The 26518-nt window shown below is 43.1% G+C and overlaps 1 protein-coding gene across 2 annotated transcripts; it reads right to left on the bottom strand.

The window, feature by feature from the left end:
* Positions 1-1683: 1683 nt before the first annotated feature.
* On the bottom strand, positions 1684-26518 carry arhgdig (Rho GDP dissociation inhibitor (GDI) gamma). 2 transcript variants are annotated; one of them, XM_061748139.1, is made up of 6 exons: positions 26162-26518; positions 12021-12194; positions 10050-10133; positions 6405-6478; positions 5113-5176; positions 1684-3254 (listed from the first exon to the last, which is right to left on the bottom strand). In XM_061748139.1, exons 1-6 carry the CDS (start codon positions 26232-26234, stop codon positions 3055-3057), a joined length of 669 nt encoding a protein of 222 aa, XP_061604123.1. In that variant the 5' UTR covers positions 26235-26518; the 3' UTR covers positions 1684-3054. The 2 variants fall into 2 exon arrangements, with proteins under 2 accessions (XP_061604123.1, XP_061604122.1); XM_061748138.1 differs by having other exon boundaries at positions 6405-6481; positions 26162-26514.

Raw genomic sequence — 26518 nt, 5'->3', positions numbered from 1 at the left:
CATTAATGACCAAAGACTAATTAACAAGGGTTTCTGTGACATGACAAAGACCACGGCTCGGTCGTTGTCTTGTAGCATGCATAACAAGTCCTTCCTGCAGGCTCGCTGCGAGGAGCCTATCATGACTTCAGACTGGGGCCTCCTGCTGCTGCTGGCTCTGCTGCTGCTCACCTTGGTCTATGCTTTCCTCTATCTGCCCGCGGTAGCCCAGCGCGCCCTTCTTGAGGAGGCCATCCGCAGCAACAACACCACCACACTCAAGCCGCCCGAAAAGGAGTTCTGGCTCACTGAAGAGTAGGACGTCCAGGGATATGTTTTGCACTTTACTTGTATACTTGCTATACAGTAAGTTCATGTTAAGTATGTTAATATGAGGTAGTCTCAACTAGTGGTGTTATTAATATGGAAAATATGGTGGAGCACCAATTAATTAAATGGGCTTTAATGACAGGAAAACCTTAGTACTGTCTTTACTGTCTGTATTTTGAATTTCAAAGGCAACGATAAACATTTCATTGCACTGCAACATCTGAGTCAATATACAACTGCAAAAGAATTCGAAAAAATTGTTGCTGGTTATGTTAATTGTATGTACAGCCACTTGTTAGGCAGACTTCATGGCACACAATCATTTGTGCCAATAAAATAATGCAAACAGTAAGGAACTATAAACCAAACAAAAATATAAATGTTACACATTTGTTTTGCTCCCATTTTTCATGAGTTGAACTCAAAGCTCTAAGAATTTTTTCCCACAAAAGGCCTAATTCCCTCAAACATTGATCACAAATCTGTCTAAATCTGTGCTAGGGAGCGCTTGTTCTTTGCCGAGATAATTCATCCACCTCACAGGCGTGGCATATCAAGATGCTGATTAGAAAGCACAATTATCGCACAAGTGTGCTTTACGCTGCCCACAATAAAAGGCCACTCTAAAATGTGTAGTTTTATCACACGCCACAGTGCCACAGATTTTGACGGAGCATGCGTGTACTTGGCATGATGACTGCAGGAATGACTAATATCTAGTCACTGCTCTGTATTAAATATAAACTACATATAAAAAGGGAACCGTGTGTCACATTTTAGACATGATAAGAAATGTTACATCAATGTTTTATTTGGTAACTACAAATTATTTGAGTTATCTTAATAAGATGCACAGATAATTTCTATTAAATCAACAGCTCTGCCCTCTGGTCAATATGTCTGTGTTATTCTTTACTATTTTACTAATTAACGCATTAATTCAAGAGACATTGAACACTAACCCTGGGTTCATTATTTTGTGAAATAAGTCAAATTCTGTGTGAAAGTGGCTGTGACCCAAAATAGAATTTGTGCTTTTCTTTGCGATTGTATTTTTGTGATATTTCCTATTTTTTCCTTAATGTGTGTTATCTTAATCTAGATAATTACAGATATTGTTTGAGACCTTGAGTGTGTGTTTTGGTGTCATTCCTTTACTACCGGTAAAACAGTAAATGTAATGTAAATACAGTCTTTCTATTTTTTCTATTGCCTTTATTAAAAGATACAGCATACAAGATTTGACACAAATATTGAACATATCAGTGATCGATACTGTTCAGTTGACCGCTGCTGTTCAGCTTGCCCTGCTTTAAAGAAGATCCATTTGAATACTGCACCATATCTATAGTCAACCTTCAACTTCTGGATATGCCACAGTGTTTTTTTTTTTTTTGTAACCACATTTTTACAATGACGTATAAAAACAAAGAGATACTCTCTCACTAAACCATGCAACAACCAACAAGCCCACGTTTACAGTAATTATTTGATTACAACAAGTTGAACAAATTCATTGGTCATTATTTTCATCAAAAATGACAATATCCTTTCTTAACACATGAGTCAGTTTTTATACTGGGAATGAATTAATCACACCTAAATGCATGTCATATCTCAAATTTCTCTCCATAATCACCAATATTATGTACACCAGCAGAATCAAATGAGATCTAATAGCCTTTCACACACTGCAAACTACAAGCACAACATAGTAAATACATTGTATTGTTGAATTAATACCACTATGTGAAGTGAACTGAGCTTTTTTTTCTTTGTAAAAGCAGGATTTGGGATACAGCTCTTACATTGGATATCATTTGATGATGTCAGTGTAAATTCACAGCAAACATTCACATCTTGTGTCCTATCTATACATTGGTTGTCTTACTTTAATGTGAATGATTGTAATAAGTATCAAATCCTAAAACATGCGTTTCTTTCTACAATATACACAGTCCAACTTTTCAGTTTCAGTCTTTCAATGGTCCAAAAAGCTCCAAAAAGACCTGAAAGAACAGCTGCTTTGAAAGCAAAACATGTTGCAAAAAGTGTACGTTGTGTGGTGAGCTCATCTTGAAATGTTCATCTTTTGAAAAGATCAGTATTTAGTCATTCCTATAATACGTAATATGCTAGTTCAATTTTTGTACTAATCTACAGTAAATATTAAATATTATTTGAAGAATAATTACCTCTAATTACTGCAATTAATTATAAAACTCTTTAATATTTTAGCACAATGTTGAGACAGAGGTTATTGTGCATGTCCCTACATTTTTTGTTTCTTCTTTTGGATGCTATTAAATGTTTGTCGTATTTTGTGCTGCACTCCAGTTCACCAAACCTGGATATTACGACTTGTAAAATTTATGACATAATAAACAGACCATATAGGCCACTGAAAACAAGCGCAACAATAGCATATTTTCATTTTTCATGGACTTTCTCTTTTTGCTTGCAGTTTGATAACATCCACTGTTGCTAGGTGACGTTATATGATGGGATAAGGAGAATGGCTTCTCGAAGCCTTACAATATGGATATTTCACAATGTTTTTAATGCAAAGACAAAAGCAGACCAGAGGAGCTACACTTCTCTTAGTGTCCCTTTGAGAGTTGCGTACATTGACGCGGATAAGAGAACAAGAAGAGCATCCTGTTTTTACAAAGATGCTCTTTGGTTGACGGGAAGAAGAAAGGGGAAGAGAGTCAAGGAGTGAGAGAATAAAGAAGAAGGGCACCTCTACTCGTCCAAATCCTTCTTGATCTCAAGGTTCCAGTCCCAGGTCGAGTAGATGTTCTTGTCGTCGTCAGTGAAGTGGGACTTGATCTGATAGAGACCACGTGAAACCAAGCCTTGAGGCGTCTCTTCAGAGGGGAGCACAAACTCATGTTCGTTCTCACGAGGACAGTAACTGCCCATCATGTAGGACACCTTGTCCACTGCAGGCATAGAAAGTGGATAATCAGAAAAATATGTTATGGAACAAATGTGGATTCTGTGCTTGGACGACATACACAAATCACATATCCCGGAACTCAGTTAAAAACCCTGTAAAGTAAATTCAGAGATTTGTATCAAAATAGATTATACAATTGATGAGAATAACTGAAAATGTTCAAAGACTGAGAACTATGTAGCACTCAACTGTGGAGATATAGCATTAAACAGTTTTTCACCATTTCAGTTTTACAGATTTTTGGGGCGTGGCATAAACAGTGCCTAGTGACACACTTCGGCTCTGGAATGAGTCATCCCTCCACTACTAGGTAAAAACATGAGTCTTCGTTCGCATCAATTGTTAACCAGCACAATTGTAAGTTACTTAAGCCCACTGCACACCGAGCGACAGAGCCAAAAATGACTGTATTGGACCATCGCAAAACAATTTGCCACACACGAAGTACCAACGCGCTTGCAATGGAAAAACTGCGACCCTTTAGCGGGTTTTGAGGCGCCGCATACAATATACTGTACTGTATTATTTTTTATTGAACCACAAAAACATGCCGCAATTGTCATGAAAGAAGCAGATGGGCACAGAGAAGGGGAAATGTGCACAATAAAGAGAGTGTGGCTTTTTGAAAGGCTGTTGGCAATGATTAGATTTTTTGGGGAACCTATCCTCCATTACTGACTGAAAATCTCTTTCTGTTTTTGCGGCTCAGGCTAAAGCTTTACAAGTATCACTTTAGCGCCATCTGTTGGAATTGTCGTGCTGTTGGGTTTTATTCACTGAAAGTTTTCTTTTTTGCCTGTGTTTGAGATGTCCTTTTTTGTCGCTGATACTTGAACAGTCAAAAGTGAATGTGAAAGTATATTTCTGGTTTTCTCACATTGAAGCCACTTATAGCACGCATTACAATTTGTATGTATTCCCTAACATTCATTGTGTGTCAATGCCAAAAGGTGATTTTAATGACTTAATATTGTTTGTGTAAAGCGCTAGTGCGTATATTTCTTAGCCCATGTGTGTGTCGCATCAGTTTGTGCTTACCATGTTATTCAGGCATGTCTTCTGGCTAATACTATTAATAAGCCTCATGTGAAGGTGGTTTGTTTTTTTTGAATAATCTTTACTTAATACAGTTGTAACAAGGGTTCATTATTGTGTACATGCTAGAAGCATGGTTTTGATGCTTTATGATCGTCTCCATTTTAAGTGCTTTGCCGCCATCTTCTGGCATTTATATCTAATTACCAGCTTCTTTTGGTGGGGGGTTCAATTATTCACAGATTTTTGCTATTAGCTGCAGGGCTCTGTCTCTATCCCCAGCAAATAGCGGGGGTTCACTGTACTGCCTTCCACTACTGTATGACATTTCTGCGCACTAAAACGACTAGAGTGAACTAGTGGAACAAGTACATGTTACTAGTGAGGCAAAAATATATAATAGTTAACAACTGTGTGCTAGTATTAATAGTGACATTGTAAAATTATACTAGTTAACATCTAGCTCTATTGTGATATCAACTGGTACAAGAGTTTTGCCTCACTAATAACATGTAGTTGCACTAGTAAGACAGTTGTTCTACTAGTGTGCACTACTCATTCTACTTGTGCGCTGAATTGTCTCACTAGTCTATGAATAATTGAGCGCACTGTAGGAGGATATCAAATAAATCCATGAACAGCTTTCTATGAGACTCTAAATTGCCCATAGGTGGGAATGTAAATGGTTGTCTGTCAGCAACCACACCAATCATACAAGAGTTTGTTTTTAACACCTTATATCTCCTTTAACTACATAAAGCAAACCTTTGAGTTAAAGGGCAAAATGATGACTGAAGTGAACTTACTTTTTAGTCCTTTTCTGAAACTCACATGATGGTACTTCAAGCCAGCGACAATTTCTTTGTTTACCTGCAAACACATACATTGTAGACAGTAATATATTTGTTTACTTTACTTCTTCACTCTTAACCATTTCAAATTAACAAGAAATAGTTTGATCATGGCGGCACGGTGGACGACTGGTTAGAGCCTCATAGTTCTGAGGACCTGGGTTCAATACCCGGCCCCGCCTGTGTGGAGTTTGCATGTTCTCTCCGTGCCTGTGTGGTTTTTCCCCGGGCACTCCGGTTTCCTCCCACATCCCAAAAACATGCATTAATTGGGGACTCTAAATTGCCCGTGGGTGTGACTGTGAGTGCGATTGGTTGTTTGTTTGTATGAGCCCTGCGATTGGCTGGCAACCAGTTCAGGGTGTATCCCGCCTCCTGCCCGATGATAGCTGGGATAGGCTCCAGCACGCCCGCGACCCTAGTGTGGAGAAGCGGCTCAGAAAATGGATGGATGGATGGATAGTCTGATCATCATCATTCTGGAAATTGCTTTTGTGTTCACTGAGCAATGGATAAAAAGCTTACTTTTCAAAGGCAGTGTACTCATTGATGTTGAGGACTGTATGAGTATTTGTAGATCAAATGTTTCGGAGCTCTTATAACAGTTCCTTTGATATTTTTTTGTTTGTATAATTTCTTTAGAATTGTGTGGCGTGCCAGATCAAATGCTCTCACGGTGTGTTCATAGGTTCCCCACCCGATCCGACTTGTTTTTTGGCACAATATGGAGCAACAAGAGGACGCACACACAAAAAAGTTGCATTATATGTGCAAAAACTACTAAGAAATAAACACTTAAGTATCCAGACCATATTATACTGCTATAGTTTTATACACATAAATAACAAAGACCTTAGACCACCTTTGACAATAAATTGTGACTGCAGCAGTTCATCTGAATGTTTCAGAATTATATTACAGGCATTGAGCTCAAGAAAATTGTATTCTTTTCCATCATATAAAGATTTTGTAATTGTTTTTTCAGTGGCATCTGCTCCACAAAAAATGGTATGAAATTAAGCCTCTGAAATCCTGTCAATCCGATGAGAACATAATCTTCTCAGCTAAGGAAATAATAATACACACAGATGATGTGAAGTTGCTGCAAGACAGTGAGGTCCAGCAGGTGTCGTCACAGCCGTGCAGCTCGGTGCTTGTGTTAAAGACCACACCATTAGGAACATTTAGAGCTACAGTACATCATCAATTTTGGCCAACCTGGCTCTCAAGGAACTTTTTCCTCTTACCTTAAAGTGTATTTTGAGCCTGTATTTGACTGCTTCCTTTAAGGTGAACGTCTGCTCCTTCTCGCTGGTCACATCTCCTGGACAAACACACGACCTCAGCTGTGAAAGTGTCTCACTCATGTAGAGAAGTGTGACTGCGTCATAGTGACAACATGCTGTTGACTCACTGTGTGGTCACACTACCACTGAGTGAAGGGCTCATAAATGCTTTTACATTGGCTCTTATCATCTACTGTACAACCAAGCTACATACTGCAACATTTCATTTAGTATAAATATATATATTTTTTATTCCAATTTCATTTAAATCACTTTTCTGGGACATTTTTATTAGGACATACTCAACAGAGATTATCAAATCAATTGATTACCAAATATATTGTGTGCAGATCACGACAGATGTGTTTTGCTAGTCAAACTTGGCTTGCTCTGACCAAACAATCAGCAGAAAAATGCTGAAGCAAATTTGAAATCGGATTGGTTAAAGAAACAATTGCTAATATAGTCTGAGTTACATTGGCCAGTATTATTGATTCTGAAGACCCACAGCAGATCAAATTGACATGGAGCACGTAGAGGCTGAACTCTGATATGACCTAACATCTAACATCCACAAACTGGAAGCAGTGTAGGCAAGAGAAATGCTACAAAATGAAGAGAATAGACTGGGATGGAAGAAATATTAGAATTTAGGTTGTAAATGTAGGTCAGTGTTTCTGATAGTATTGATGGGCCTGACAGGCCACCACTGCAATAAATACAGTACATGTGTAAATTTTGATGTGTGGTGTATTTATAGCCTTGCTGTAGTCATATCTATCATATTCGTTATTCACTACAACACCCAGACTCCTCTTTTGTTCTGCGTAAAAGGGAAGTTAACTTTGTTTCACTATGGGCTTCAATTGGCTTCGTGCTGATGTAGAGAGGAAGTTTTAAAAGCAATCAGAAATGGATTCACTGCTTAATTCTTTTATATCTCAGTTTAAATTGGAGCATTGGTCCTGAGTGCTTCCTAATGGACAGTTAAGCAGGAAGTATGATAGCGGAATGAGGCTAATAAAAACAGCGGGGATGTGTTGGTAACATACGCAGAGACACACGCACACACGTGCAGACATACTCCCTCATAAGGGCATTGCACAGGGCATTGCAGGTTAGAGGTTCCATATTAAAAATAGATCTCCTTGTGACAAATTCAGGCATTTAAGTAAAAGTATACACATACGATTCTTCTGCTATTTCATGCTAAACCTGCTGAAGCACTGCTCCAATTGTTCTCATTCCAAAGTGTTGAATGATTGTATGCTGAGACGAATTCGGGCACATTTACCCTATTCTTACTCCTCCCCTCAGTTCCCTCTTTCTCCATAAATTTTCTTGTCTCAGGAGGCACAGAGAGCTGCTGAGAAAATAGGTCACGCTGTCTAGCTGATCTCCTCAGACATAGTGTACATAACATACACACACACACAAATGCATACTGCTCATGTGCACTGTCCCCTCCGAAAGTAGTGGAACGGCAAGACATTTGGGTTTCAGATCAAAAGATGAATATGAGACAATAGTTTTGAATTTCAGCTTTTAGTTCATGGTATTTACATCTAGATGTGTTAAACAACTGGACAGAGCAGCTTTTATTTGAAGCCACCCACTTTTCAAGTGAGCAAAAGTACTGGAACAGACATTATTAAACTAGCTTAAAGTGAATAACATTTAATATTTTGTTGCATAACCGTTACTTACAATAACTGCATCAAGCCTGTGACCCATTGACTTAACCAGATGCTTTTCCAGGCTTTTACTGCAGCCTCTTTCAGTTCTTGTTTATTTCTGGGGGTTTCTCCCTTCAGTCTCCTCTTCAGGAGGTAAAATGCATGCTATATTGGGTTAAGCTCCCGTGATTGACTTGGCCAATCTAAGACCTTACACTTTTTCCCCCTGATGAAGTCCTTTGTTGCGTTGGCAGTGTGTTTTGGGTCATTGTCTTGTGGCATGATGAAGCTTCTCCCGATTAGTTTGGATACATTTTTCTGTAAACTGACAGACAAAATGGTTTTATAGACTTCAGAATTCATTCTGCTGCCACCATCATGAGTTACATCATCAATAAAGACTAGCGAGCCCGTTCCAGAAGCAGCCATGCAAGCCGAAGCCATGACCTTACCTCCACCTGTCTGGTGAAGTCAATGGGTCCCAGGCTTGATGCAGTTATTGCAAGTAAGGGTTATGCCACCAAATATTAAATGTTAATCACTTTGAGTTAATTTAATCATGTCTGTTCCATGGAGGCACGGTGGCCGACTGGTTAGCACATCTGCCTCACAGATCTGAGGACCCGGGTTCAAATACCTGGCACTGGTCCAAACTCCTCAGTAAGCTGCAGTAATATTAGCTGTTCTTTGAAAAAGATAAAGAAAATATGCCTGTGAGAGTTGCTATATTATCTGTCTAGATGTGTTGCTCCATCGTTTGTGTTCAAATATCCATTGCTTAAAGGTTGTAACACGGCAACACCAATGCTATTCGCTAGCTCTTCTATGCTGTTTTGCAATATTTGTTAGCTTTAGGTTTATCTGACTTATCTAAAGCAGAGCTATATGTTTGTTTTGAATATATGTAATCAACTTTGTTTTGTTTAGTTTGACAGTAAACTTCAACAGAAAGTGGCAATAAACAGCTTGAAGCCTCTTTTTTGAAGAATTGCTTACTCTCTGCCAAGCTGCTGCTTGTTGTGAAGTGAGCTGAGTTGAGTTCACTGCCACCAGACAGCACTCATTTCAAATTTTTACTCGCAAGTCAAAGTTGCTAGGATAGGCTCCAGCACGTCCGCGACCCTAGTGAAGATAAGCGGTACAGAAAATGGATGGATGGAAGTCAAAGCAAAACATAGGCCAAACAACAGCTCGTATTTCGAAAACTCACAAGTCAGGCCACTCGTACAGTAAGTATCTGAAGGCACCACTCTATAGCCAATTTATTACGCTAAATCAATTCTTACAGACACATAGAAAAAAGTTACAAAATGCATTATTTTCAGGTGCACTTAAAAATGTATTTCACGCACAACCTGTTTGTTTGCATAATTTTGTATTGAAAGTCGCAGCTCCGTATCGTTTCAATCTAGATGTGCCAGATTGTGCAATTTAGCAAATGTTACATTACACATGACAAGATGCACGTTTGGATGTGTCCATTTGCATGACAGGAAATTGTTTCATACAAAGTCGTTATTGCTTTGCAAATAACCTAGGAAATGTGTGAATGTAAAAGTCCTATTGCAAGCAAATCCATACACTTGTACAGTTCATGAATACATGCATGAATGCAAGCCAACACACAGCTTACACTACTTCCCTGGCTGCTGCCTCTGCTTGTGCCCAGGGGAAAATGTCAATAATGCCCACTAAGCAAACATTTAGCTCTCTCAGTAGTTCTCTTTCTCTTTCTCTCTCTCTCTCTCTTGCTCTCTCTCTCTGGACACACCCAATGCAGACATTCTACTAATGAACGCAGCACAATTTGGTGAGATGCCTTGCTCTAGGGCAGCCCAGTGATTTGTGCATCCATGTTGGCAGCAGAGTGTAGCAGAGGTAGGTAATGAGACAAGCCAGTATTGAGGGAGAGAGGTACTTCATAGTTTACCTGTTAGGTTGATGGTGATTGGTCCAGGGGCCTCATCAAATAACAGGGTCAGTTTGGTCACTTGGACATTCGGGCCTGAGAAGTCTGCAGAATATCACATACATTAAATCAATATTTTGCTCATACTTTGGAGTTGTAATACAAACACAAATTCCATTGAAGTTGGGGTGTTATGTAAAATGTAAATAAAAACAGAATACAATGATTTGCAAATTCTTTTCAACCTATAGTCAATTGAATACACTGCAAGAACAAGATATTTAATATTCAAACCGATGAATATTTTTGCAAATATTGTCCCATTTTGAATTTGATGCCTGCAACACATTCCAAAAAAGCTGAGACTGGGAAAGTTGAGGAATGCTAAAAAAATACCTGTTTGGAAGATTCCACAGATGAATTGTTTAATTGGAAACAGGTGAGTGTCATGCTTGGGTATAAAAGGAGCATCCCCAAAAGGCTCAGTTGTTCACAAGCAAGGATGGGGCGAGGTTCACCACTTTGTGAACAACTGCATGTACAAATAGTCCAACAGTTTAAGAATAAAGTTTTTCAAGGTACAATTGCAAGGAATGTAGGGACTTCACCATCTATGGTCCATCAAAGGATCATCATCAAAGGTCAGAGAATATGAAGAAATATCTGCATGTACTGTAAGCTGGACGGCCGAAAACCAACATTGAATGCCCGTGACCTTTGATCCCTGCATCACTGCATCAAAAACCGGCATCATTGTGGAACGGATACTGCCATGTGCGCTCAGAAAAACCTCAGAAAACCATTGTTATTTAACAGTTTGTCGCTACATCTACAAATGCAAGTTAAAACTCTACGATGTAACGCGAAAGCCATATATCAACAACACCCACAAACACCTTCTCTTTTCTCACTTCTCTGGGTCCCGGGCTCATCTGAGATGCACCGGTCTGACAAGTTCACATTTCAAATAGTTTTTGGAAATCATGGACGTTGTGTCCTCTGGGCAAAAGAGGAAAAGGACCATCTGGATTGTTTTCAGCACAAAGTTAAAAAAGCCGTGGGTGTGTTAGTGCCCATGGCATGGGTAACTTGCACATCTGTGAATGCACCATTAATGCTGAAAGGTACAGGTCTTGGAGCAACATATGCTGCCATCCAAGCAATGTCTTTTTAAGAGATGTCCCTGCTTATTTCAGCAAGACAATGCCAAGCCACATTCTGCATGTGTTACAACAGCATGCTTTGAGTAAAAGAGTGCGAGTACTAGACTGACCTGCCAGCAGGCCAGACGATCTCCCAGTGAAAATGTGTGGTGCATTATGAAGTCCAAAATACGACAACAGATCTCCTAGACTGTTGAGGAACTTAAGTTCTACATCAACCAAGAATGGAAAAGAATTCCACCTACAAAGCTTCAAGAGTTAGTGTCCTCAGCTCCCAAATGATTACTGAGTGTTGTTAAAAGGAAAGGTGATGTAACACAGCGATAAACATGTCCCTGTCCCAGCATTTTTGGAACAAATTGAAAATAAACCTAAAACAATAAAGTTTGAACACTAAATATCTTAACTTTGTAATGTCTTCCATTGAATATAATAAATAAATAAAGCATTTGAAAATCATTCTGTTTTTATTTACATTTTACACAATGTCCCAGCTTCATTTGAATTGGGGTTGGTAAATAAAAGAGACAGTATACTTAAATCAGTCCAACAGTATACTGCATACTGTGTATTGTGTTGGGTTATGTTCCAGTCTGTGCTCTTCTTCTGATATCAGTTGTCAGCCTGACTACGATATGAGATAGTGCTGAGCAAGCAGGTCTGTGTGTGTGTGTGTAATCAGAACTTGAAGACTTCAACTGCATCTATGCATGGAAGTTGTTGCATTGATTGAATTAGAGCTGCAGTAACATGGCCACTGGGATGAATCATACTTTCCTCACGTAACAACACATGCATACTGTATATACAGTACATACATAACACATACCTGCCATCATTGGCCGGACCCCCAGCAGTGTCTGCTTGTATTTTACCAGACTCTCATCATCTTTGTCCAAATCCTGAATCTCCTGCAAAGTCTTCTGGGCTGGAGGATTGTAGTTGAGGTTCCTGTCATCTTCTTCCTCCTCCAAGGGCAATTCCCTCTTTTCTATCAGGAATCCTTTAGCAAACAAGAAGGACGGAAATGAGGGCAAAGATCAATGCATGGTGTTGGAGAAATACCAAAATAAAACTTTCCGCTCATACACACTACTGAAACACTTTCACATGGGCAATGCAGTATGTGGGAGGATTTCAGTATACAGATTTTAGAGCATTCAGTATGTGTGAGAGCATTTCAGGATACAGAAGTGGGAGGATTTCAGTATAATATATGAGAGCATTTCATTACGAAGTATGTAATGTGAGTGTCATGCTTCAGTATAAAAGGAGCATCCCCGAAATGCTCAGTTGTACATGCAGTTTTATTTAGCTGTTGATTATTCAAGAAATTTGCAGTTTAAAAATCACTTTTTTTCATATATGTTAAAACTGTCTCTAAGGCCTGAAAGCAGAATATTATTAAAAATGATCTTTTTAAAAAACATCTCTCCCTGGCCCTCCAAGTGATGCAGCCACAGGCAAGCGGGACGCAGGTCCAATCCTTGTTCCTCCAGCAGCTTGTAGCGCGTGCCGGCCCGACCGAGGAGCAATCTGAGGTGGCCAGGCGAACCGCTGTCTTCCTGGTTCATTTTTGTTGATTGAGCTGGGGGCGTTTCTTTGTGCAGACACGGCGGGGATAGGGGCGGGAGCGGTAGCGAGGTTTGAGGCGGGTACTGAAATGAGGCTAGATTAAAATCTTGCTAGCATTTTGCAAACTTTGCATACCCTTCCATTGAAATATGACAAAACAAAAGTTTTATGTATGCATTTTAAAACTTAAAATGTACAGAATGTACAACATACATGATCGTTCTCCCAAGAGCGACTGTCATCTGTGTGTTTTGTTACTCCTCAGTTTTTCATTGGAATATGGTATATTTTTATGGAAATAGTATGAGAGAAAAGATTATTGGTGTTATATTTCTTCATTTCTTACATTTTTATGTATCCCTAATAGACTTTACACCACACAGCCAATCGCAGATGCCCAGGGCACTGTCCTTACCACAGCCTCCCATGTGTGGAGAAAGCAAAGTCAACAGACTTGACAGATCACCACATTACAGGGGTGCTCCACCCAGACTGCGTAGCTGGCACGAGGGTGCCTAAATGACATACATATTGGGCAGCCGTGGCCCAATGGTTAAGATCATCGCCTGCCACCGTGGGGGACCTATGTTCAAGACCCCGACTGGACCATCCGCCAACATCCCCCAGACTCACAACTGTGGTGTCCTTGAGCAAGACACTGATACCCCGAAATACACCCCAGGTGCTTCAGCTGCCCCCTGCTCCAGTGTGTTCCACTAACGTGTATGTGTTCACTGTGATGGGTTAAATGAAGAGAAAGATTTTGTGTGCATGCATGCATGTTCATGACAATAAAAGGTGATTCTTCTTCTTCTTTCACAATTGCACTGTCAGACTACTGCAATAAAATCTTGTATTCCGATACCACCGCATCCCGTTTTTTACGATCATTGGGCTTTATCTACAGTCGTTACCGTGGCGACAACAACAAGCGTGGATCGCGCCGACTGTATTATAAGGACAAAATGGGGAAAAAACGTGCATTGGTGGTCACCGGTGCTCAGGACAGGAGAGGACGTTCGTTTAAGGCTTGTTTGAGGTATGTTCACGTACTATTAATACAATACGGCTCACAAGCAGGCAATAAAATGTTATGTAGCCTAGCAAGCTACTGCTAGCACGAACGGTTGGACGTAAACATGCCGCCGTTCTGTCGAATCATGCTCTATAGTTTCGGTGTGGGTGAAGACATTTAATTAAAAATAAAGTAATTTAATTACAGTAAGTTAGTACCCATTATTTCTGTCATGTAACGCTAGTTTGACCTGACTGATTAGAATACACGATCTGACTAGAGCAGTGATTTCCTACCTTTATGGAGCCAAATAACATATTTTACAATTGAAAAATCTCACGGCACACCAACAAACAAAAATTACATTAATTACTCTATTTACTTTGACACGAATAGAGAGTGGCTGGATCCAAGAGCAGTCGGAGGCAGATGTGAAATGATGAATAGTTTATTGATGAAAGGTAATGGCGGTGGTCCGAGGTGGGTTGGCAGGCGGCGGTGTGGACAGGTAGCAGGCAGTGGTGAGGACAGGCGGCTGGCTTGGTTATGTGCATCAGGAACACGGGGGGGAAGCACACTGGAACAAGGAGACTAAGGAGTCAAAAAGGGATCGAGGAATAGGGTGACTTACGGGAGGTAAATGGGCCGTGGTACCACTGAAAGTAACTGCAATACTTCGGCGAGGATTTCCTGGAACAGGCAGATTTATATACCGGTGGTGATAAGGCTGATTGGAGACAGGTGCTGAAAACAAAGAAGGGAGGGGAGAGAGAGAGAGAGAGAGAGAGAGAGAGAGAGAGAGAGAGAGAGAGAGAGAGAGAACGCAATCCGGCTACAATAATGGAACTGCAGGCAGTATATGACAGTATCCCCCTCTCAACGGACGCCTCCAGGCGTCCTGCCAGGCTTCCCGTGTGAGCCGCGTAGAAGTCGTCCAAAAGGGTATGATCGAGTATTAGTTTCCCGGAAATCCACGACCGCTCCTTCGGTCCATACCCTTCCCAGTTGACTTTTTTACTGGAACCCCCTCCCCCTAGGCCTCGCGTTGAGGATGCACGACACTGTGAACGCCGGATGGTCGTCAATAATCCGGGAGGGTGGGGGGGGTTCGGCTGGAGGGCTCAGGGCGCAGGTAGAGACAGGCTTAAGCAACGAGACGTGGAAGGTTGGGTGATTTTCAAGGACAGTGGAAGCTTCAACCGGACGGAAGTGGGATTGATGATTTTGGTAATCGGGAAAGGACCAATGAAACAGGGAGTGAGCTTACGGGATTCAGTCTGAAGTGGGCGGTCGTGAGAAGAAAGCCAGACAGATTGGCCCACCCTGTATTCGGGTATCGGGGAGCGATGACGGTCCGCGAGCTGTTTGTTGCGTGCGGCGGACCGGGGGTCAATGCCGCACGGACGTCATTCCATACAACCTGGATCCGCTGGAGATGATCCTTGACTGCGGGGACTGCCACTGCCCACTCCTGCTCCTTGAACAATGGCGGGTGGTAACCATAGCAAGCCATGAATGGGTACATACTGGTAGCGGATCTGGTGAGGGAGTTGTGGGCGTACACAATTCACGGGAGGAATGAGCTCCAGGAGGAGGGGTTGCGTGTGGCAACACAACGGAGGGCTGATTCCAGGATTGGTTTGCCCGCTGCGTCTGGCCGTTGGTCTGCGGATGATATTCCGATGACAAGCTGGCTGCTGCGCCCACCGCTTTACAGAATTCCTTCCACACCAGGGATGAGACCTGAGGACCTCTGTCAGAGACAATATCGATGGGAATACCGTGGAGTCAAAAGACATGCTGGACAAGGAGGTCAGTAGTTTCGAAGGCGGATGGTACCTTGGTAGAGGTATGTAATGGACAGATTTGGAAAAGCGATCGACAATGGTGAGAATGACAGAGGTACCTTCAGAAGGAGGTAGACCAGTAACGAAGTCCAGAGCAATATGGGACCAAGGGCGGCTAGGGATAGGCAATGGACGCAGCAGCCCAGCTGGGGGCAGGTGTGAAGACTTCCCTCGGGCACAGACGGAGCAGGCTTGGACGAACTTCCGGGTGTCTTGAACAAGGCTGGGCCACCAGAAATTCTGCCGGATGAACTGAATGGTGCGGGTGATGCCAGGTGAGTTTGGAGGTATGAGCCCACTGAAGAACGTCAGAGCGTGCAGAATCTGGTACGAACAGGCGGTTTGGAGGCCCAGTCTTGGGATCCGGGTGAGTTTTTTTGGGCCTCCTTAACCACCAGTTCAATTTGCCAAGTGGCAGCACCAACGACGCACGATGAAGGAAGAATGGGTTCCGGTTTGTCAGGGCTGGTGGGGGGTGAAACAGGGCATCAGGTTTGCCGTTTTTGGAGCCAGGACGGAAGGAGAGACTGAAATTTAACCTGCTCAAGAGGAGAGCCCAGCGAGCTTGTTGGGGGTTAAGGCGTTTGGCGGAAAGGAGGTAAGCGAGATTCTTGTGGTCGGTCCAAATGATAAATGGTTGTTCAGTCCCCTCCAACCAGTGCCTCCACTCTTCCAAGGCCCATATAATGGCCAGTAGCTCTCGGTTGCCAACATCGTAGTTCCTCTCGGCAGGGGACAGACGACGGTAAAAAAAGGCACAGGGGTGCAATTTCTGGGTCGTGGGGTCCCGCTGCGAGAGGACAGCCCCTGCCCCCGTGTACGAGGCGTCAACCTCGACCACAAACTGGAGGGAGGGGTCGGGTGAACTGGTTCACCGCACTGGTGAACAGGGTCTTGTGTCGGTTGAATGCTTGGGATGCTGCCGGGATCCAACGAAAGAGGGAGCTGGCGGATGTGAGGCTAGTGAGGGGAATAGCGAACTTGCTGTACTCACGGATAAACCGATGGTAGAAATTGGCGAAGCCAAGGAAACGTAGTTCTTTGCGGGTGGTGGGAGTGGGCCAGTTAACGACTGCTTGGATCTTGGCAGGGTCGGGTTGTAGTTGACCTTTGGAGATGACGTAGCCCAGGAAGTGTATGGAGGAGAGGTGGAATTTCCACTTTTCAAGTTTAACATAACCGGTTTTCAAGGAGACGCTGAATGACTTGGCGTACATGGAGGCGGTGTTCTCCGGGGGAGCGGGAGAAAATGAGGATGTCATCAAGGTATACAAATATGAACCGGTTGAGCATGTCACGGAGGACATCAGTAATAAATGTCTGGAAAACTGCAGGGGCGTTGGTTAAACTGAATGGCATGACCAGATACTCGAAATGAGAGGGGTATTGAAGGCGGTCTTCCATTTGTCCCCCTCTCGGATACGGATGAGGTGGTAGGCGTTCCGTAGATCCAATTTGGTGAATACCTGGGCGTCACAGAGCGGTTCAAACGAGGGGTCAATGAGGGGAAGCGGAGATTTATTCTTCAGGGTGATATTATTGAGACCACGGAAGTCAATACATGGGTGGAGAGTGGTGTTTTTCTTTGCAACAAAAAAGAATCCGGCCCCAACTGGAGAAGAGGAAGGTCGAATTAGTCCGGAAGCCAGAGAGTCATGGATATAGTCCTCCATAGTCCTCTTCTCAGGTCGGGAAAGGTTATAGAGATGGCTGGATGGAAGAGGGGTCCCCGCCATCAGATTAATAGCACAGTCATACGGGCGGTGGGGGGAGGGGGGGGTAGAGAAATGGCCAGGTCTTTATGAAATACAGGAGAAAGATCATGATATTCTCCAGGGACTCCGGAGAGGTCAAAGAGCATGGAAGAGGGTGGTGGTGTATCAGAAGGAGGTATAGCTGAGAGCAGGCAGTGTGAGTGGCAGTGAGGGCTCCATCCGGTGATGGCTAAGTGTGTCCAGTCTATGGTGGGCCAATCCATACGGCCATCCAGGGCTATGACCTTCTTCGGAGACGGAAGCAGTTGGAGAGGAATTTGGAGCTGGTGAATTATGGCTTCATGAATGAAATTGTCATCGGCACCGGAATCAATCAGGGCAGTGATGGGGGTGTTAAGAGCCGAAACTATAATGCAAGCGGGAACGGTCATGCGAGAAGGAGAGCTTGAGGGGATGGAGGTTTGGCTCACCACGACGCACTCAGGTTGCGGTTGGATTGTTCGGTGGGATAACTGTATGGTTGAAGGTTGAAAACGAGTGAGCAATTGAGTAGAAACTGGCTACATGCACCTAGATCCCCGGAGTAGGGATCAGGCGGCGGAACATGAGGTTCTTTATACAGGAGGCATGGTGGCACTGAGGCTGCGGTCTCGGAAGGCGTACTTATAGGTGGAGGGTTAGCTAGCATCGTCGAAGAAAGGAGGGATACCTGTTGTGTGAGGGAGTGTAGGGATTCTGTGAGTTCTTGGAGAGTCTTTTCTTGTTTTCCTATGTGGGCTCCTTGGAGAGTGAGTGCGTTCATCAGTGCCTCCGAAGTTGCTGGGTCCATACTGGCCGAAGTATTCTGATACGAATAGAGAGTGGCTGGATCCAAGAGCAGTCTGAGGCAAATGTGAAAGGATGAATAGTTTATTGATGAAAGGTAATGGTGGTGGTCCTAGGTGGGTTGGCAGGCGGCGGTGTGGACAGGTGGAAGGCAGTGGTGAGGACAGGCGGCTGGCTTGGCGGCAAGAATTACGTGGATCAGGAACACGGGGGGAAACACACTGGAACAAGGACACACAGGAGTCAAAAAGGGAACGAGGAATAGGGTGACTTACGGGAGGTAAATGGGCCGTGGTACCACTGAAAGTAACTGCAATACTTTGGCAAGGATTTCCTGGAACAAGCAGGCTTATATACCGGTGGTGATTAGGCTGATTGGAGACAGGTGCTGAAAACAGAGAAGGGAGGGGAGAGAGAGAGAGAACGCAAAGCGCCCTCCCGTCTACAATAATGGAACTTCAGGCAGTATATGACATAATTCCTGCCATCTAATATAAGACCATTCATTGGTTCTGTCTGTCACTATGCCTCACTGGCATAAATAGATGAACAAAGATACATTATTTCTTGTAAATCTAATGTTTTGAGCAATTAAGTACACAAGTATATACAGTAAATGAACAGGTCATTTAAATAGACACATTCCTCCATCTTGTGATCGGATCGGTGATCGGTTATCGTTTTTTTAAACTTGCTGATCGGTGATCGGCCCCAAAAATCCTGATCGTGTAAAGCCTAATCCCTAATGAACAATGTAGATATTGCGATGTATCGTAGGTGGTTTTCTTTCAAAGTTTCAGTTAATGCACCATGGCTGTATCGTGACACCATCATTAGTGTTTGCAAAAGAAAATCCTGTAATACAGGTATTGTATTGTGAGTTTCTCTGAGATCCTTTGCAGTGAACCAATTAGTCAGTTTGTGTGATAATTTGAGGCAATAAAGTGTGACATAAATTCACACATTACAAATACGACATGTACAACAGGATTGAGACAACCTGCTGTTTACTCTGGTATCTCAGTTGTAATGAGACTGTCATCGCACATCGGCTCAGTATGTAGAGGTACTTGGATGACAGGAAGAAAAGACACACAGACACACACACACGCACGCATGCATACACACGCACACATACGCACGTGCAGCCCTGCACTGCCTGCTTACAGCAGCACCACACCCATTCTGAGTCAAACACGCTAGCCTTTGTCCGTCACCATGGCAACCTTTTCAACTCCCTTCACGGTGACATCATCGCTTTCGCTTCGCTTCTCTTTCGATGTGACTGTATGTACACAGTGGCGACATTAATTCTCACCTGAAGTCCAAGACATCCACGCCGCCATCATTTATATCTATGCCCAGTGTCATGTGCAAGGTCGCTCGGGGGTTTGAGGGCAAGGGGTGGGAAAGCCCACTTGTCAATCAAATGGCTGACACAAAAAGACCCAAGATGATTGACATTTCTTGGTCATAGTGTCAGGAAACTGACTGAATTCCTGATTTCTAGCTAAAGTATTGATTTGAATTTCATAAGGTGGACAGCTATAATAAAACTTAAATGTTCTCAGCTTTCTATTTTTAACATAAACTATCACTCATTTTAAAGGATAGGTTTTTACCTCCTTTCCAACATTACCCAGACAAATGGATTTAAAAAGGTATCGATTTGGTTTGGGTATGTCTATTTTGGGAAACCCACCTAAAAACACACCTTAAGGGAAGGGATGATGGGTTTAAAATCTCTCTGAACTACTTAATCACCCAAGTGTATTCCTATGCAGATAAAGTCACCCTGAATTAGAAAGCATCAACATACATATTACAAACACTGCCACACTATTACATTAATAAATGTTTTGTTACCTTAAATGCAGTTAATTAGGTATAAATCTAACATTACCTTCACATTCAATTACATTACATATCAAACTTTTCCATCCATCCTCACCTAAGCATACACATGCACCCCCTCTGCAGAGTGAATGTGTTTTGGTGACACAATCATGTTCTCCTCTTTAGTCTCCAGGCTGCTGACCTGGCACACTGACTCGACCACTTCTCATTTATTTTTAAAAAGCAGGCTTTTACAGAAATCCTGTCTGGTGTATTTTAACATGGATTTATTAAATCTTACTCTTTTAATCATCCTCATGCCTAAAAAATATTCAAATCTTTCACACGTGCAAAAATCCATCAAATTTGAGTATTCATAAGTATTCAAGATTTTTTGATACAACTCTTGCATTAGATCTCATTTGACTGTGCAGGTGTACCTAATTAAGTGTCCAGTGAGTGTATGTGTTAAATCAGGTATGGTTAACTGTAGAAAGTGGTGTATTTTATACATTTCTACACCAACAAAAGATACACTGAAATGCACAGACAAAACAGTTATATGAATTATTTAGGTGGAGATGTGGTCGTCTTTGGATACTTTCTAAGTGCAGAAAACAAATAATTACAGGAGTGGAGGTCACTTACAGTAGCTCTTTGTCACCCACTGAATGGGTGTCGGAATTTCCAAGTGCCCACGTGTACTGAAATGACTGTTCCGAACTGCAGCAACACTGTTCACTTGCTGCTGTTCTTGCCAAATCAAGTCGTACTAGCCAAGAAGGAGGCCCGCTTGGTTGCATGACAAATTAGGAGACTGAGTGAGTGTTGCTGCCGGCATTTCTAGTTAAATCAACATCTTGTGTAAAGTCATCACACAGTTTGGCAGGCAACAGATGGCTTCAGGGGGAGGAGAGTGAGAAATGATGCTCACATGAGAAAGCAGAAGCATGGAACAGTAATTTCAATGATACACATTAAAAGTATCCTTGTTTTTGTAAATACTATGTATAAATGCGTTGTATATCTCACTAGCTCAAATAGTTGAATCCCAGATTCAGGAGGAGCAGTGTGGTTTTCGTCTTGGCCGTGGAACAGTGGACCAGTGCTACACCCTTGGCAGGGTCCTCGAGGGTGCATGGGAGTTCGCCCAAACAGTCGACATGTGTTTTGTGGACTTGGAGAAGGCGTTCGACCGTGTCCCTCGGGTGGTCCTGTGGGGGGTGCTTCGGGAGTATGGGGTACCAAACCCCCTGATACGGGCTGTTCGGTCCCTGTACGACCGGAGTCAGAGTTTGGTCCGCATATCCAGCAGTAAGTCAGACTTGTTTCCGGTGTGGGTTGGACTCCGCCAAGGCTGCCCTTTGTCACCGATTCTGTTCATAACTTTTATGGACAGAATTTCTAGGCGCAGCCGAGGCATAGAGGGGGTCCGGTTTGGTGGCCTCAGTATTGCATCTCTGCTTTTTGCAGATGATGTGGTTCTGTTGGCTTCATCAAACTCTCATTGGAGCAGTTCGCAGCCGAGTGTGAAGCAGCTGGGATGAGAATCAGCACCTCCAAATCTGAGACCATGGTCCTCAGTCGGAAAAGGGTGGCATTCCCCCTCCAGGTCGGGGATCAGATCCTGACCCAAGTGGAGGAGTTCAAGTATCTTGGGGTCTTGTTCACGAGTGAGGGAAGAATGCAACTGGAGATTGACAGGCGGATCGGTGCAGCGTCTGCAGTGATGCGGACTTTGTATCGATCCGTTGTGGTAAAGAAGGAGCTAAGCCGAAAGTCGAAGCTCTCGATTTACCGGTCGATCTACGTTCCTACCCTCACCTATGGGAGCTGTGGGTCGTGACCGAAAGAACGAGATCCCGGATACAAGCGGCCGAAATGAGTTTGCGCCGCAGGGTGTCCAGGCTCTCCCTTAGAGATAGGGTGAGAAGCTCGGTCATCCGGGAGGATCTCACAGTAGAGCCGTTGCTCCTTCACATCGAGAGGAGCCAGATGAGGTGGCTGGGGCATCTGATTCGGGTGTGGGTGTGTGGTTCTAGAAAATGAATATACCTCTGACTGTATTACTAGAATTTATTAAGATGAGATGTTGAAGATAGCTGAAAATTTGTTTCCCAATTTGTGTTTGTATGTTATATATTTTTTTCTCCACTTTAGAGTCTTTAGAGGCCTAGGCAACATCGCTGCTCTGTTCTAAAACTATAATAAGGCCTGTGGGAAAATGTATTGCATGCACCCATCCATCCATCCATCCATCCATCCATTTTCCAAGCCGCTTCTCCTCACTAGGGTCGCGTGCGTACTGGAGCCTATCCCAGCTATCATCGGGCAGGAGGCGGGGTACACCCTGAACTGGTTGCCAGCCAACCGCAGGGCACATACAAACAAACAACCATTTGCATTCACATTCACACCTACGCCAATTTTGAGTCTCCAATTCATGCATGTTTTTGGGATGTGGGAGGAAACCGGAGTGCCCGGAGAAAACCCACGCAGGCACGGGGAGAACATGCAAACTCCACACAGGCGGGGCCGGGAATTGAACCCCGGTCCTCAGAACTGTGAGGCTGACGCTCTAACCAGTCGCCCACCGTGCCGCCTATTGCATGCACCCACACATTCAAAAGACACAAAAGAGGAAGTAAAAAGCATTCAAAGCAAATAGTAACAGCTAGTACCACAATAAGGATCAGATTAAGAGGCGATAACAATCGTTTGAACAAGTGTACTTCCTGGCCATGTGGGCTTCACTGAAACAACAAGACCACTATCGATCTGCTGAATGCCAGCTTGTAGATGCCTTTTCACCATTCTCCATCTCCATGCTTCTGAGTTGAGTGACCCACAACTCACATGGCATGACTGACATACAGTACTCCAGCCTCTCTTTATTACACAAACCTCAAACACACGCACGCAGTTCAATAGGCTGTTATTATTATGGCGCACTTGTCGATACTGTTTACGACCAGGGAGGAAATGCAGCCAGTTCTTGCTTGGTATTTAAATTAGTTTTTAGCAGCAATACATAAGATCAGTGTAAGACAAAGCTCGTGCCTGGGGACTGTGTAGTTAAAATTTTGAATTAGAGTTAAATGAGTCCCTCATGGTCTCGGGGCTGGATCTGTCTTTTATTTTAACATTAAAAACTAAGAGTTGCTTTTTGATTTCACAGAAGTTAAGCAAACGTGTGTGTGTGTGTGTCTGTGTATTTTGTGTGAGTGAGCTACAATGCGAAAGGATTAATGAGTAAAGTATGGAGGTTATGCGCTATAATCCAACAGTATAGGTGATAGTGAGGGAAAGATAAAAGGGAATAGGAAAGAAAATGAGGTCAAGAAAAGTCATGGAGGATGGGGGGGAAAGATGGGTGGGCCTTTTCTACATTATTATCATGTAAAATGATTGAGGGAGGCAGTGGGGAGGCAAAGCAGGGTGGGGCCCAATGTGATGAAAGACAGGTTGAAGGGAGGAAAGGGAGATTTGAATTAACTTCAGACTGCTTGGCTGAGGAAAAATAACAGCAACTATTGAAGTCTTTCCTTTTTTTGCTGTATCATGTTAGTTATAACCGCCGACTGAAATGATCTGTGCTTCGGTCTCAAAAGTGCCGTCTTCTAAAGCATGTCTGTGGTTTTTACTGCAAGCTAATGTCTTTAGTGGCGCCGTGCGGCCGCACAAAGCCTTATGGGTACAGAGCATTAAATGCCAACATCAGTATGCAAAGATGTTCACAATAACTCTGGCAATATGATGACCAGTTGGTACAAAAATTTTCAGCTATAGGTTTTATTAAAGCTGAAGTCCATCCATCCATTTTCTATACCACTGGTCCTAATTAGGGTCACACAGGTGAGCTGGAGCCTATCCCAGTTGACTTTGGGCATACACCCAATCACCTCAATCACAGGGCACACATAGACAAACAAACATTCACACTCAAATTCACACCTATGGACAATTTATGCCTTTAATTAACCTATAATGTTCATGTTTTTGAATTGTGGAAGAAAGCTGGAGTACCTGGGGAAAACCCATGCAAACACGGCCACGGAGAGAACATGCAATTTCCACACAGGAAAACCAGAGCCCAGATTTGAACCCTGAACATCAGAAGTGCGGCAAATGTGCTGACCACTATTCAGCTGCTTGACGTTGAAGTCTACAGGCCAAATTAAAATCCAACTCAAAGACCTCTTTAAAGTACGTAGATTTTAAACCATGTGTTTATTAGCATTGTAGCATAGTAAGTTAGTTGTTGGTTAGCAGAAGTTTTGGTTGTGTACCAGTCACCTATTGAATCGATTACTTTATTATTATTTTTATAACAAATGACAGCAGGAAAAAAAATAGACTACAGTAATAGTCTAAATGCAGCATGTTATTCAACAACTAGCATGAAGATACATGTAGTAGGCCCTGAGATCATTTTTAGATGCCTCATTAGTGTCAATTAATGTCTAAACATAAAGGATGCCACAAAAACAAACATATGAATGTACTAGGGGACCTACCATTGGTGGAACTACAGTACGTTTGGCAGCACGGTGTACGAGTGGTTAGCACATCTGCTTCACAGTTTTGAGGTTGGGGTTTCCAATCCGGTTTCCAGTCTTCCTGTGTGGAGTTAGCATTTTTTCCCCGTGGTTTGGAAGGTTTTCTCCGGGTACTCAGTTTTTTCCCCCCACATTTCCCCCAAAAATGCATGTAAGTAAATTGAAGCCTCTTAATTCCTAAATAGGCTCAACACACTTGCAACCCTAGTGATTTAGTATATTAATGAATGGAATTACTTTGAAAGTTGATACAAAAGATTGAGTCTGACAAGAGCAGATTGATTGTCAAACATAGCTTGTGGAAATATTAAAAATACCACTACATGTTTTTTGTATTGGACTCTACATAGTACATAATTCACAAAGTGCTACATAGCAAAAACCAACACAAGTATCCATCCATCCATCCATTTTCTGAGGCGCTTCTCCTCACTAGGGTCGCGGGCGTGCTGGAGCCTATCCCAGCTATCATCGGGCAGGAGGTGGGGTACACCCTGAATCGGTTGCCAGCCAATCGCAGGGCACATACAAACAAACAACCATTAGCACTCACATTCACACCTATGGGCAATTTAGAGTCTCCGATGCATGCATGTTTTTGGGATGTGGGAAGAAACCGGAGTGCCCGAAGAAAACCCACAAAGACACGGGGAGAACATGCAAACTCCACACAGGCGGGGCTGGGGATTGAACCCTGCACCTCAGAACTGTGAGGCTGACGCTCTAACCAGTCGGCCACCGTGCCGCCACCAACACAAGTAATGGAACTTATTTAAAACGAGTCACTTTTGATGAATTTCTCTTAAGGGCTGAGTTTTCTTTGTGGTGTCTTATTTTCAATATAACCAGATGATTTCTTCACTTTCTTATGAGCCTTTTTCTTTACCTCCCATAGACCTTTAAGTCCCCTACTCACACCTGTGTGTGGGGAAACCCCGCAACCTTTCGCCATCTGTCACTGTTCAGCACTACTGCAGAGAGGCCATCAAACATGCACGCATACACAAAAACACAGAGCGGCTTCAGAAGTTGGTGACATCATTTGTGTGGTGGATATGCTGTGTCATCACATTCACACCCACAAAAATAATTATTTACACCCGAAACAACTTCCCTTCAGAGGAAAGAAACCAACTCCCAGTACATACATTTCAAGACAATTCAATGTTCTCTGAAGTGATGGAAACATAAACGTGGCTGTATAGGCAGAACCACAACGATGCAGGGAAACAAACACACTCACACACGTGATCAATAGCTATTGATTTGCTATATTTGGCTTGTCTTGGCAGCGTTTCATGTCAGACATAAAAATGTCCACACCCGCCACGATTGAGACATATGGCGCTGTGCGTGCACACACTCACACGAAAAGCATACATGCACGCCCGTTAAACATGGACACAATCACATGTTAAACATCAGATAAAACATAATTATGAACTTGTCTTGAATACATAGCACATCACCTTGAATCTGTGAAGTTGTACTATACAAGTTAAAGAGACCACACAACACACACACCCTAAGCAACCCCCCCCCCCCCCCCTCCACACACACACACACACACATGCACACTCACACTTACATGGCCTCACCTCTGTAGCACATAGTTAGCCACAGCAGCTCCAGCACCTGACCCCCAAACTCACACGCGTCCAATCCCAGCATGCTGCCTGTCTGCGGGGCTGCGCTCAACGTGATTACTGGCTTGGGAAGAACCGGGAAAGAAGGGAACCTCCACAGGTAGCAAAAAAAAAGTAGAGCATCCACTCAAGTGTTGGAAGGCAAAGAATGGGGTCAGGCGTGCATTTTCCCCCTCAGAGTCGAATACAACAAAGGGTAGGTTTTTGAGAGGAAAATGGATAGATGTAAGAGAGAGAGAGAGAGAGAGAGAGAGAGAGAGAGAGAGAGAGAGAGAGAGGCAGAGGCATGGAGGTTATCCTTGGGTGTGG

This window comes from Phyllopteryx taeniolatus, chromosome 16, assembly GCF_024500385.1.
Source record: "Phyllopteryx taeniolatus isolate TA_2022b chromosome 16, UOR_Ptae_1.2, whole genome shotgun sequence".
Classification (NCBI taxonomy): Eukaryota; Metazoa; Chordata; class Actinopteri; order Syngnathiformes; family Syngnathidae; genus Phyllopteryx; species Phyllopteryx taeniolatus.
The sequence above is the reverse complement of the archived record's forward strand: the minus strand, read 5'-3'. Positions and strand labels throughout refer to the sequence as shown.